At 54.9% G+C, this 11126-nt stretch overlaps 1 protein-coding gene across 11 annotated transcripts in view; it reads left to right on the top strand.

The window, feature by feature from the left end:
- The first annotated feature begins 722 nt into the window (after window positions 1–722).
- PHLDB1 (pleckstrin homology like domain family B member 1) overlaps window positions 723–11126 on the top strand; it is a 48613-nt gene continuing 38209 nt past the window's right edge. For 9 of the 11 annotated variants that reach the window (XM_081154563.1, XM_081154562.1, XM_081154561.1 and 6 more), the window contains exons 1-4: window positions 723–798; window positions 5483–5563; window positions 6228–6351; window positions 9804–9974. In XM_081154563.1, coding sequence (XP_081010689.1) covers window positions 5504–5563; window positions 6228–6351; window positions 9804–9974 — 355 coding nt within the window. In that variant the 5' untranslated portion in view covers window positions 723–798; window positions 5483–5503. Of the gene's footprint in view, window positions 799–3060; window positions 5118–5482; window positions 5564–6227; window positions 6352–9803; window positions 9975–11126 lie in introns of those variants that run through there. The other 2 variants (XM_081154554.1, XM_081154555.1) reach the window with 2 other exon arrangements.

The raw sequence follows: 11126 nt of genomic DNA, 5'->3' as shown, positions 1-11126 counted from the left end.
AGTCCCCTCTTTCCTTCCTGATTAACCCCCTACTCCTACAGAAACCCAAACTGCTACAGGATACTGTGCTCAACTGTATTTCTATGGCTTGTCTCCCCTTGTAATCGGCCAGGGTGGGGTGCGGGTGGAGCTACATGGATCTTTCTTGTGTTTTGCAATCTGTCGCACTTGAACATGCTACTTATGCCTATCTTTAGAAAAATCTGTGAAGCCTGCTATGCAGGGTTATCAACCCCATTTACAGCTCTTCGTGGTGGGGCTTGGAAGAGGGTGAGAAGGGGTGACAGGGGCCCACCTGGGCACCCGCAGCAAATGTTCTGGGGAGGGTATCGAGTATGTTGAAGGGCTGTGGCTGTGAGGTTCACTGGGAGCCAACGGAGGTCCAGGCATCTAAAGTTAAAAAGGGGAGGGGGGTAACTGAAGGGAGAGTGAGAGCGAGAAACTGTCAAAAACACCCTCTCAGAAGAGCCTTGAAGCCTAGGGGTGGAGAGCGGTCTGGGCGTCGGAAGGGGAGGGGTGGCCGCGGAGAGCCCAGCTGCAGACAGGAACAAAGCGGTCGCTGTGCCGGCGGGGGTGGGGGTGCTGCTATGGGAAAGGGGGGTGGACCTTGGGCTCCAGCCCCACAAGGGCGTCTTCATCGGCTGGCCCGGCCGACCGGACGCGGGCCGGGGGCCGGGGCGGGGACTAGCGCGGAGGGGCGGACCCGCTCTCCACCTCCGCGGCGGGCTCGGGAGCAGCAGCAGCTCCCGACCTGGGGCCGCGGCGCCGGCCTGGCCGAGGGCCGCGCGCCTCTCCGAGGTAAGAGCGCCCGCCCGCGCCGTCCGACGGCTGCGCGCGGGCCTGGCAAGGGGAGGTCCCGGGGCCTGGCGCGAGCCCTCCGACTAGCGCCGGGCGGCGGAGCCCGGGGAAAGCCGTGGGCAGGAGGGGCGCCCCAGGTGAGTGCGCGGGAGCGCAGGGGCTCTGTGGGGCGTGGGCCGCGCCCTCTCCTGCCCTCCCGCGCCCCCGCCAGAGGGAGCCCTCGCGCTCGCCCCGGGAGGGGCGCTGAACCTACCCCGGCGAGACTTGCCTGCGGGCGCCCAGACGAACCGCCAGACACTCGCGGGGTCCCTTCCCTTCTGCCTGAGCCCCACAGCTCCCCCTCTCCTGCCGGTGGCAGGACTGAGAGCCCTGCGCCCGGAGGACAGCGTCCCCTGGGGCATCTCCGGTCCGTCCTGGCCCGGCCGCCCGGAGTCGGGCTCGGCGGCATGGGTGTCCTCCCGGGTGTCCTCAGGGGGTGGGCGGCGCGTCTGGGACCCCACGTCTCTCGGTGATCGGGAGAACGGCGGGGGCAGCCCAGGGAGAGTCCCGGCCCCGTGCCATCCCGCGCGGCCCCGGCTCGCGGAGTCCCTGGAGCGCGGCCCGAGCCAAGGCATCCGGGCTTCTCGGGAGTGGGCCGTGCGCGCGGGCGCGGGGCTGGGGGCGCCGCGCTGGGGGCGCGGGGCTGCGGGCGCGGGGCTGCGGGCGCGGGGCTGGGAGGGGCCGGCGGGCGCTTCCGCCCAGGCGGTCGCGGGCGGGAGAGCGCCGGGCTCGGCGGGGACCCGGGCGCCGGGGCGGGGCTGCATTCTGGGCCCGTTAGCTCAGCGGTCCGGAGGCTGCCGGAGGCTGACTCATGGCAGCGGTCACACACACGCACGCACACACGGCCACCACGTCAGAGGGCCTCCCACGCGCCTCCTCGCCCCGACCGGTGCGGAACCCTCGCACCCACACCCCGCGCAGCGGCGCAGCCCCGCCCGCAGCACCTGCGGCGCCCGCGCTCACGCAGCCCCGCCTCGCCCTGTCACGCGCGCCCCTTCCCGCAGCTGCTCCGCGGGGGCGGCGGGGGCGGCGGGGCCGCCGGTTCTCCCGCGAAGCAAACAAGCGGCTCCTGCTCCCGGCGCCGCCTAAGAAAGGCCGCTTGTCCGGGCGGGGGCGCGGCGCCCTACACTGCGGCCTTGTCCGGCCGGCGCTCGCCCGCTCCGCCGCCACGTGGGAGGGGGGCCTCCCCGCGCGCTCCGCCACCCCGCGGCCGGAAAGCGGCACCTCCCCACGCCGGCGCCTCCGCCTGCTCTCCCCGACCGCCGCGCCCGCCCCCAGCGGGGCCCCGCGGCCCCGGCCTTCCCCCCTCCACGCTCCGCTCGGTCCTCGGTGCCCTCGGCCGCTCCCGGGTCCCCAGGACCCCGGCCCTTCGCCCTGCCCCCGCGGTCGCCCTCCGCCGCCCTCCCTCGGGGCGCTCGCCCCGCCGCGCCCCCCCCGGGCCCCGGCCCTTCCGCGCACTCCGGGCCCCCTGCCCGGCGACCCTCCCCCGGCTCCCAGCCTGTCCCTCCGCTTCCCGGGGGCGGGCGGGTGCCCGGGGCGCGAGGGCTGGGGCGCCGGGGCCGGGCGGCCGCGGGCCTTCGTCTGGGGCCGCGTTTGGCGCCCGGACCAGCCTGTTGGTCCCTGACCCTTTCGGCCCTTTCCCGGCCTCCTTCCACCCTCGGCGGCGGCTGCTGGGGCCGGTGGGGCACGGAGGCGGGAGCGGCCGGCCGGAGCGGGGTCTCGGGCTGGCGCGGGGGCCTCTGCGCCGCGGTGTGGCACAGCCCCCGGGCCCGGGGCGCCCCGCACCGGCGCCTTCTGGCAGCGGGGCGCGGCGGGGTTCCCGGGACGGCGGCGCGGGTCGGCGGGCGGGTGGGGCGGCGGGTCCTGCGGGCGCGGGTCGGCGGGCGGGTGGGGCGGCGGGTCCTGCGGGCGCGGGGCGGCGGGCGGGCGGCGGCGCCCGCGCCAGGGCGCCCCCAGGCGGCGGCTCTAGCCTGGGCGCCCGCGGTGGCCGTGCGGCCCGCCCTTCCCTCACCGCCGCCCCTCCCTGCGCCCCCCATCCGCTCTGGTCCTCTCGGGCCCTCCCCTCCGCCCGCACAGTCTATCTGCACCCGACGTTTTTGGTGTAAGTGCATGAGCCCCCCGCCCCCCCGCCTCGCAGGGTGCGGGCCTCACGGCTGACAGACGGAGAAACTGAGGCCACGAAGGTGCAGCGGCTTGTTTAAGGTCATGAAGCTCAGCGTAGTAACTGTTCATACTTGTATGTGTGTTTGTAGTGGTTTGTAGTCCACAGCGTGTCATTTAATAGAAAACCAGAATCTCCTGACAATCTTTTTTAAAAAAATTCATCGTTATTATTGGAAGTATTACAGCTGTCCCCTCTTTTCCCCACTGATCCCCTCCACCCCACATCCTCCCTGCATTTTTTAAATTAATAGTTTCATTGAGGTGTAATGTATATAACGTAAGACAATTTAAGTACATTCTGTTATTTTTAGTATATTTACGGAGTTGTGCAACCATCATCACGATTTAGCTTTAGAACATATCAGGCAAAAAAGAAATCTTGTGCCATTTATTTATTAGTCATTCCCCATCCCAGACGACCACTGAGTCCATACAATCTTTTTCTGAAATCATTATTCCAGCCCTGGCCAGTTTGGTCAGTGGTTAGAGCATCTGCCAGCGGACTGAAGGGTCCTGGGTTTGATTCTGGCCAAGGGCACCTACCTGGGCTGCAGGCTCCATCTCGGCCCTGGTGGAGGGGGCGTGTTCGGGAGGCAACCAAGCAGTGTGTCTCTCACATCAACCTTTCGGTCTCTGTCTCCCTCTCCCTCCCTCTCTTTCTAAAAAATAAAAACATATTTTAAATAAATAAATAAATGAAATCATTATTCCAGTTTTATAGAGAACAAGTTGACAGAAACAAGTTCAGTAACTTGTCCAAGATCTCACAGCTAATAAATGATAAAGAACAGGATTCGACACTAACATCGTTTTGTTTTTCTTACCCCCTCTTTATATAGAGGCCCCATTCTCAACCCATTGTCTCCTGCCTCTCCTCCCTCGGAGAATGCTAAGGGATTTCCCTGAGTTGAAAGAAGCAGTACAGCAATCTCTGTCCCTGGAAAAGTTTTCTTGTCGCCAGATCTCCTGGGGAGGCGCCACGCCAGCTTGGGCCTTGGTGTAGGTTAATGGCCTTTGCCTTCCCTCTTCCCGGGCAGACTTAGGATGGGCCCCAGGCCCTGTTCTGACCTGGCCTCTCTTCTGCCAGCTTGGGCGGAAATGGTGACGGAGATGATGCAGTACAAGCCTGGAAGGGGGGAAGCTGGGAGGGTAAAATTAGTAACTCTATGGCTAAGGCCCTTGGACCCTGCTGCCAGGGTCAGACACTCCTTGAAATGCTGGCTCCCGCCCCAGCTTCCTCTCCAAGTCACCTGGTAGATGGCTGGAAGAGAAAGCGGAGGGAAACCCTGCCTTCAGCCACATCTTCTCAGCTTTCCCTGGTGACAATTCAGCAGCAAATAGGTTCTCACACTAGCAAGTTCATCAGGGGATGGGCATGCAGGCACACATTAGTACACAAAGGTCCTTCATTTTTCTCAGGTACCAAAAATATGAGCCAGGGAGAAAGATGGGTGGGCAAGGGTTTGCGATCTGGCTCAGGCATCTATTTTACCCTTTCCCTGTGGACCTAAGCTTCCTACGCACCAGGTCAGGTTAAGATCCAAGAGTCCTAAATTCCCAGTAATAGTACCACTGAGGGTTTTTTCTTTTGTTTTGTTTTGTGTTTCTTTTCTGATTGTGTGGGGGCAACATTGCTTTCTGGGGAAGAGAGGGTGCAGGAGTTGAGACAGAGAGATAGAAGGAATGGTTGAGTTTTTCTTTTTTTTCAGGAAATATTTTTTAATATTCCGGTTGAATGTGTCTTATGTCTCCTTTAAGAAAAGATCCTGTCCCTCTCCCGTAGCCCAGTTGGTTAGAGCGTCCTCAGGATACGCCCAGGGTCTGGGTTCCATCCCTGCTCAGGACACAGACAAGAATGAACCAATGAATGCATAAATAAGTGGAGCAGCAAATCTCAATCTCTCTCTCTCCCTTCCTCTCTCTCAAATCAATAAATAAAAGTTAAAAAAAAAAAAAAGAAAAGAAAAAAGAAAAGATCCTACTGAGGCCACCTGGGAAAAGAGACAAAAGGAGGGGAAAGGGAGGGAGCTCCTGTCGAAGCCATGCTACCCCCTGGCCACCCTCTGGCCACCACTGTCCTTGGAGGGGGTTCCTTGGATTCGCCTTCTCCCACTAAGGTAGATTTTCCCACCCTGCTTACAGCTTCAGATGTCTGAGGGTCCTCATCTGCCATGACCTGGGTGCTAGGTGTCAGAGGCAAGAAAGCACAGAAATACAGGTTGGGCCTTAGAGGGCTTTTGGTGGTTATGGGGGCAAGGGCCAGGACTAGGACTGGTGTGGAGTGGTATCCCTGCCGCGGCTGAAGATGTACTGCCTTCCCCCGGAAAGCTCCTGAGCTGCCCCTACTTTTCCTTCAGCGTAAGCATGCTGGGAGTGATGCTGACTGGTGCGGCCCCTGCCCTGAGAGCCCTGCCACGGAGCCCACTCCTTCCCTTTTCTGCCCTGGTCTCCCCACCTCACCTGCTTTCTGCTGTGTCCCCAGGAGCTCTAGAGACCCAGGACCATGGACACTCTCAATAGGAACCAGGTAGGCCCTGGATGCAAGACCCAAGCAATGGTGCAGGTGAGTTGGATCGGGGCCCTGGGGCAGAGGGCTGCTGGTGAAGATGGTTTGGCTCCTCTATGCGCCCATGGTTCCAGCCCAAGAATGAACGCAGCAGTTTCTCTCTCCCTTCCCCAGGTTCCAAGCCTATTAACAGCTAAGTCTTTATCTGAATCAGGTTAATTTAATTGGTTTACCCAGAAAATACCCTTTGAAAGTCAGGAAGGGTTTTCAGATTGACTCTGAGCTGTATTTCTGTCCTCAATCCTACCTCTGGCCTCTTGTGATTTAGTTTAACAGAGATAAGCACTGGCCAAGTGGATTGCCACACACAAGTCTATGGGACAAGTCTTGGTTGGCTCTCCTCTATAGTGCCCCTCCTCTTAGCCAGTGCCTCCCCACACCCCCTACTTTCTCCTTGTTTCTGTCTTAATAGACAAAAGGAGCAGTTAAGCCAAGACTTGAGATAAATCTGGTGGGACGAGTTAGTGGCCTAGATTCAGATCTAATTACACAGTAGTGGAATAATGCTCTGTGCAAGATTTTGTGCTGAGCCTCTCGACACCCTCAGAGCCCTTTGGAGAGGATAGGGGCTGGAGAGAGTGCTGGTGTGACTGTGACTGGGAGGTAAAGTGCTGGCCTGGGGTCTCTAATGATGCTCATTGCCTACCCCCACTGCCTGCAGAAAGGACCCTTGGACCTGATTGAGACAGGCAAAGGCCTGAAAGTGCAGACAGACAAGCCCCACCTAGTGAGCCTGGGAAGTGGGCGACTCAGCACCGCGATCACCCTTCTGCCGCTGGAGGAAGGTAAGTAAAGGGGCCTGCCACCCTCCATCCTTATAGACATTCCTGTTCTGGGGTCCAGGCATGTGTGGGGGCCCTTCTGCTATCTGCTGGCAGTGTTTACCTCCCCCAGTTAGGAGGTGGGGCCACCCCCACCAGTTTGCTTCCCTTGTCTCTGCCCTCCCAGACTGCCTGCCCTCTTTGGTTGATAATCTGGCTTCGTGACTAGGATTCAAGATCAGTTTAGAAACAAGGAGAGCCCTGAAACAGGAGAGCATTTTGCTCTTAGCAACCAGTATAGCCAAGAAGAGAGGGGCCGCACTCCAGGGCAATGCCTGGCCTGGGAGAAGGTACCGGTGGAGAATGGAGGGATGGAAGTAGGGGCAGACTCCCAAGCAAGATAAGGCCCTGGCACAGCCGCTTCGCAGCCTCTGCCCTTCCTCTCTTCTCTCCTGTTTGCACTTGTTGCCTGGGTGATACTACATTCCCCACATTCTGCAAATACCAGTCCTAGGGGCTCTGCCAGGGGAGGGTCTGCTCATGCAGAAGCAGTGAGGGGAGAGGCTGCACTGTAGAGAGAGGGAGGGAGGGAGCGCAAGGGTCGCTGGTGGCAGAAGGGAGGGAGAGAAGGAGAGAGGGAAATTTAGAAGAAAAGTGGGGAGTATGATGAAGGAGACAACAGACTTAGAGAGGGAGAGTTGGAGGAACTAAGGGAAGGTATGCAGAAAAGAAGTCCCCCTTCTCTACTCTATGTGGAGTCTGTATCCTACTGTGCCCTCTGGGCCTTCCCATCTTTGGTCTAGAGTTTTTTCTGCCTAAAAAGAGCTTCTACCACCTACTGTTTCCACCAGGCTCTGGTGCCCAAAAGGGGTGGCCAGTGATGGGCAGTGATTCTCCTTGGAGTAGGAGGTGGAAATATATCTCTTTTTTAGAAAAATTTATCATTATTGTTTAAAGTATTACAAATGTCCCCTTTTTTCCCCCATTGATCCCCTCCACCCTGCTCCCCCCCTTCCAGGCCTTCATCACACTATTGTCTGTGTCCATGGGTCATGCATATATGCATATAAATTCTTAGGTTAATCTCTCCCCACCCACTCTCCCACCCCCGCCTTCCCTCTGAGATTTGTCAGTCAGTTCCATGCTTCTTTGTCTCTGGTTCTATTTTGTTCATCGGTTTATTTTGTTCATTAGATTCCACATATGAATAAGATCATTGATACTTGTTTTTCTCTGACTAGCTTATTTCACTTAGCATAATACTCTCCAGGTCCCACCATGCTGTCTCAGAGGGTAAGGGATCCTTCTTTTTCACAGCTGCATAGTAGTCCATGGTGTAAATGTCCGAGAAGATGCCTGATATGATTTCAATCTTCTTGAACTTGTAGAGACTTGTTTTGTGTCCTAACATGTGGTCTGTCTTTGAGAATGTCCCATGTGAACTTCAAGAGAATGCATATTCTGCAGCTTTGGGGTGAAATGTTCTGTAAATGTCAATTAAATCGATCTGACCTAGTATGTCATTTAGAGTCACTGTTTCCTTATTGATTTTTTGGTCTGGAAGAGCTATCCAGTGAAGTCAGTGGGGTGTTAAAGTCCCCTACTGTGACTGTATTGCTGTTGATCTCTCCCTTAAAGTCCTCCAGAAGTTTTTTTTTTCCAGCTTGTTTGAGTCTTTTGTTCTGAGGTGGGTCTCTTGTAGACGGCATATATTTGGGTCTTGTTTTCTTATTCATTCAGCTACCCTATGTCCTTTGATTGGAGCATTTAATCCATTTATATTTAAGTTTATTATTGATCGGTACTTATCTTTTGCCATTTTCTTTCTTTTCTTAAAAAAATATGTCTTTATTGATTTTAGAGAGAGGAAGGGAGAGAGAGAGAGAAACATCAATGAGTCATTGATTGGCTGCCTCCTGCACGTCACCACCAGGGGTCTAGCCCGCAACCCAGGCATGTGCTCTGACCGGGAATCAAACCTCCATCTTCTGGATCATAGGTCAATGCTCAACCGCTGAGCCACGTCCGCTGGGTGCTATTTTATTTCTTTATGCCTATGTTTCTCATTCTTTCTATTTCTTTTTTAAAAAAAATATTTTTATTGATTTCAGATAGAGAGGGAGAAAGAGATAGAAACATCAATAATGAGAGTCATTTATCGGCTGCCTCCTGAATGGCCCCTGCCAGGGATCAAGCCCACAAGCCAGGCATGTGCTCTGACCAGAAATTGAACTGCAGTCTCCTGGATCATAGGTCGATGCTCAACCACTGAGCCATGCCGGCTGAGTTTGTTCTTTCTATTTCAACTTCTTATTACAGTAGTCCCTTTAACATTTCCTGCAATGCTGGTTTGCTGGTGATAAACTCCTTTAGCCTTCTTTTGACTGGGAAGCTCTTTATTTCACCATCTATTTTGAATGATAGCCTTGCTGGATAGAATATTCTTGGTTTCAGTTCCTTGTTTTGCATTACCTTGAATACTTCATGCCATTCCCTTCTGGCCTGTAGAGTTTCTGATGAGAAGTCAGCTGACAATCTTATGGGAGCTCCCTTGTACATAACTGTCTTTCTCTTGCTACCTTTAAGGTTCTCTTTGTCTTGAATTTTTGGCATTTTAATTATGATGTGTCTGGGTGTGGGTCTCTGGGATTTTCTTGCTTGGGACTCTTTTTGCCTCCTGAACTTGTGTGATTTTTTCTTTGACCACGTTAGGGAAGTTTTCTGCCATTATTTCTTCAAACAGGTTTGCTATCCCTTGGTCACTTTTTTTACCTTCTGGCATTCCTATGATGCAAATATTGCTATGTTTCATGCTGTCCCACAGCTCCCTTAAACTGTCCTCCTGTTTTTTAATTGTTTTTTTCTTTTTGGTTCTCTGATTTTTTCCTATCCTGTCTTCTAATTCACTGATCTGATCCTCAGCTTCCCCTAATCTGCTGCTTATTCCTTCCAACATTTTTTAATTTTTTTATTCCTAATATGTCATTCTTGATTTTCTTCATAGTTTCCATTTCTTTTCTCATGCTGTTGAACATCCTTATGATCAGTATTCTGAACTCTATATCTGATAGATTGCTTATATCCATTTTATTTAGCTCTTCTTCTGGAGAATTCTTTTGTTCTTTCATTTGGGGCTTGTTTTTTTTTGTTTCCACATTTTGGCTGCCTGTTTGGATTTGTTTCTATGTATTAAGTAGATCTGCTAGGACTCCCAGTCTTTTGGATGGTCTCTGGTGCAGGCCAATGTCAGATGCTATTTGTGACTGGCCCTGAGTACCATTTGAAGCTTTCTGTACTCCAAAGCTTGTGGTTCCCTCTGCTGTGGCTGGGTGCATTTAGAAAGGACCAAGATGCCCACCAAAGTCTGCTTTTCCAAGCCCTGGGTGGAAATATATTTCCACGGTGGCTCTCCTTGCCCTCTTCCTGCCTTCTCAGGCTGTTCAAACCCTCTGACTCAGTTTGCCTCCTGTCTTTAGGGAGAACAGTGATTGGCTCTGAGGCCAAGGACATCACACTGCAGGGTCCAGGCCTGGCTCCAGAGCACTGCTACATCGAGAACCTGCGGGGAACCCTCACTCTCTACCCTTGTGGCAATGCCTGTGCTATTGATGGGCTTCCTGTCCGGCAGCCCACCCGGCTCACTCAGGGTAAGGTTTGACACCTCCAGACAGAGGGGGGTCTCAGTTTAAAAGCTTATGCATGATAGGTGCAGAGTAAGCCTGCTGTGGTGGTTGCCATGGTAACTGCCATGTTGGAGGTGGGGTGTTTAAGTACATCTGATGTGCCTAAACAACCCCCAACCCCTCTGGCCTCCAGACTGGTCTTCATACTGCTCTTCTTCTCTAGTCACCCTCATCCTTCCTCCCTACACCACACAGGGAGAAGAGACTCCAGTTCGTGTTGTTAGAGGGCATGGAGAGTGGTCATTAGTGGTCCTTAGGGGAGAGCAATTGGAGCAGCAGTGGGGGGAATGATGACATTGTACCATGATGCCAAGAGGGAGTTGTGGTCTGAAAAGCTGTAGAGGTGGGGAGAGGAGCGCAGTACCCCCTGAGGGATGGGGAAGGGCAAAATCTGAGGATATGCCCACTCCTATTAAAAAATGTTGACTGTAGCTTTGGACTCATGAATATGGTTAGTGCCCTGTTTCCTAAAGCAACAGGCCATTCTGTTGTGTAAGGCAGCTTTGAAAACTGGGCCCCAGTTACTATGGTGACCAGGCAGGCAAGGAAGGGCTTGACCCAGGTGGCACTTTGACAGAAGAAGTGTGTTTGCCCTGGGCATCAATTTAGGGGAATGAGAAAAGCAGATGTGGGTGGGGGTAGAGGTGGGATTAACATGAGGATGGGAGCTTTGGGCTAAGCCTGGCTCTGAGCAGGAGGACTGGCGTCCTGGAACCACTTTCTGGGGACTCGTACCTTTTACTAGCTAGAAGCTCCTTTGCAGTGGAAATCCCTCTGTTTCCCTCTTGCATTCTGTTCGCATCCCCTCAGGGTCTATTTAAATGCTCCTCCCTTCACAGCTGACCCAGGAGACCCAACCTTGCCCTGCTCCTTTCTTCCTGTCCTTGGGAGTGTTGGGGAGGGGAGGGGACAGGGACAATACAATGATTTCGGGGAGGCAGGCCCAGTAGCAGCAGCAGGCAAGCCTGTTTCCTTCAGGGCTTCAAGGTCTCTGACTCTAGATGAGAGGAGGATCCAATTGGGACTTTGGCTATGATGCCATCTGGTTGTTGATAGCCTTCTTCAGTCTCAAACAGAGCATCTTCCCAAGATCTGGGTGCATGGAAGTGAGACAGA

This window comes from Miniopterus schreibersii (assembly GCF_964146895.1).
Source record: "Miniopterus schreibersii genome assembly, chromosome: 12".
Taxonomy (NCBI): domain Eukaryota; kingdom Metazoa; phylum Chordata; class Mammalia; order Chiroptera; family Miniopteridae; genus Miniopterus; species Miniopterus schreibersii.
Note: the sequence above shows the minus strand (reverse complement) of the source record. Positions and strands in the feature narration are given on the sequence as shown.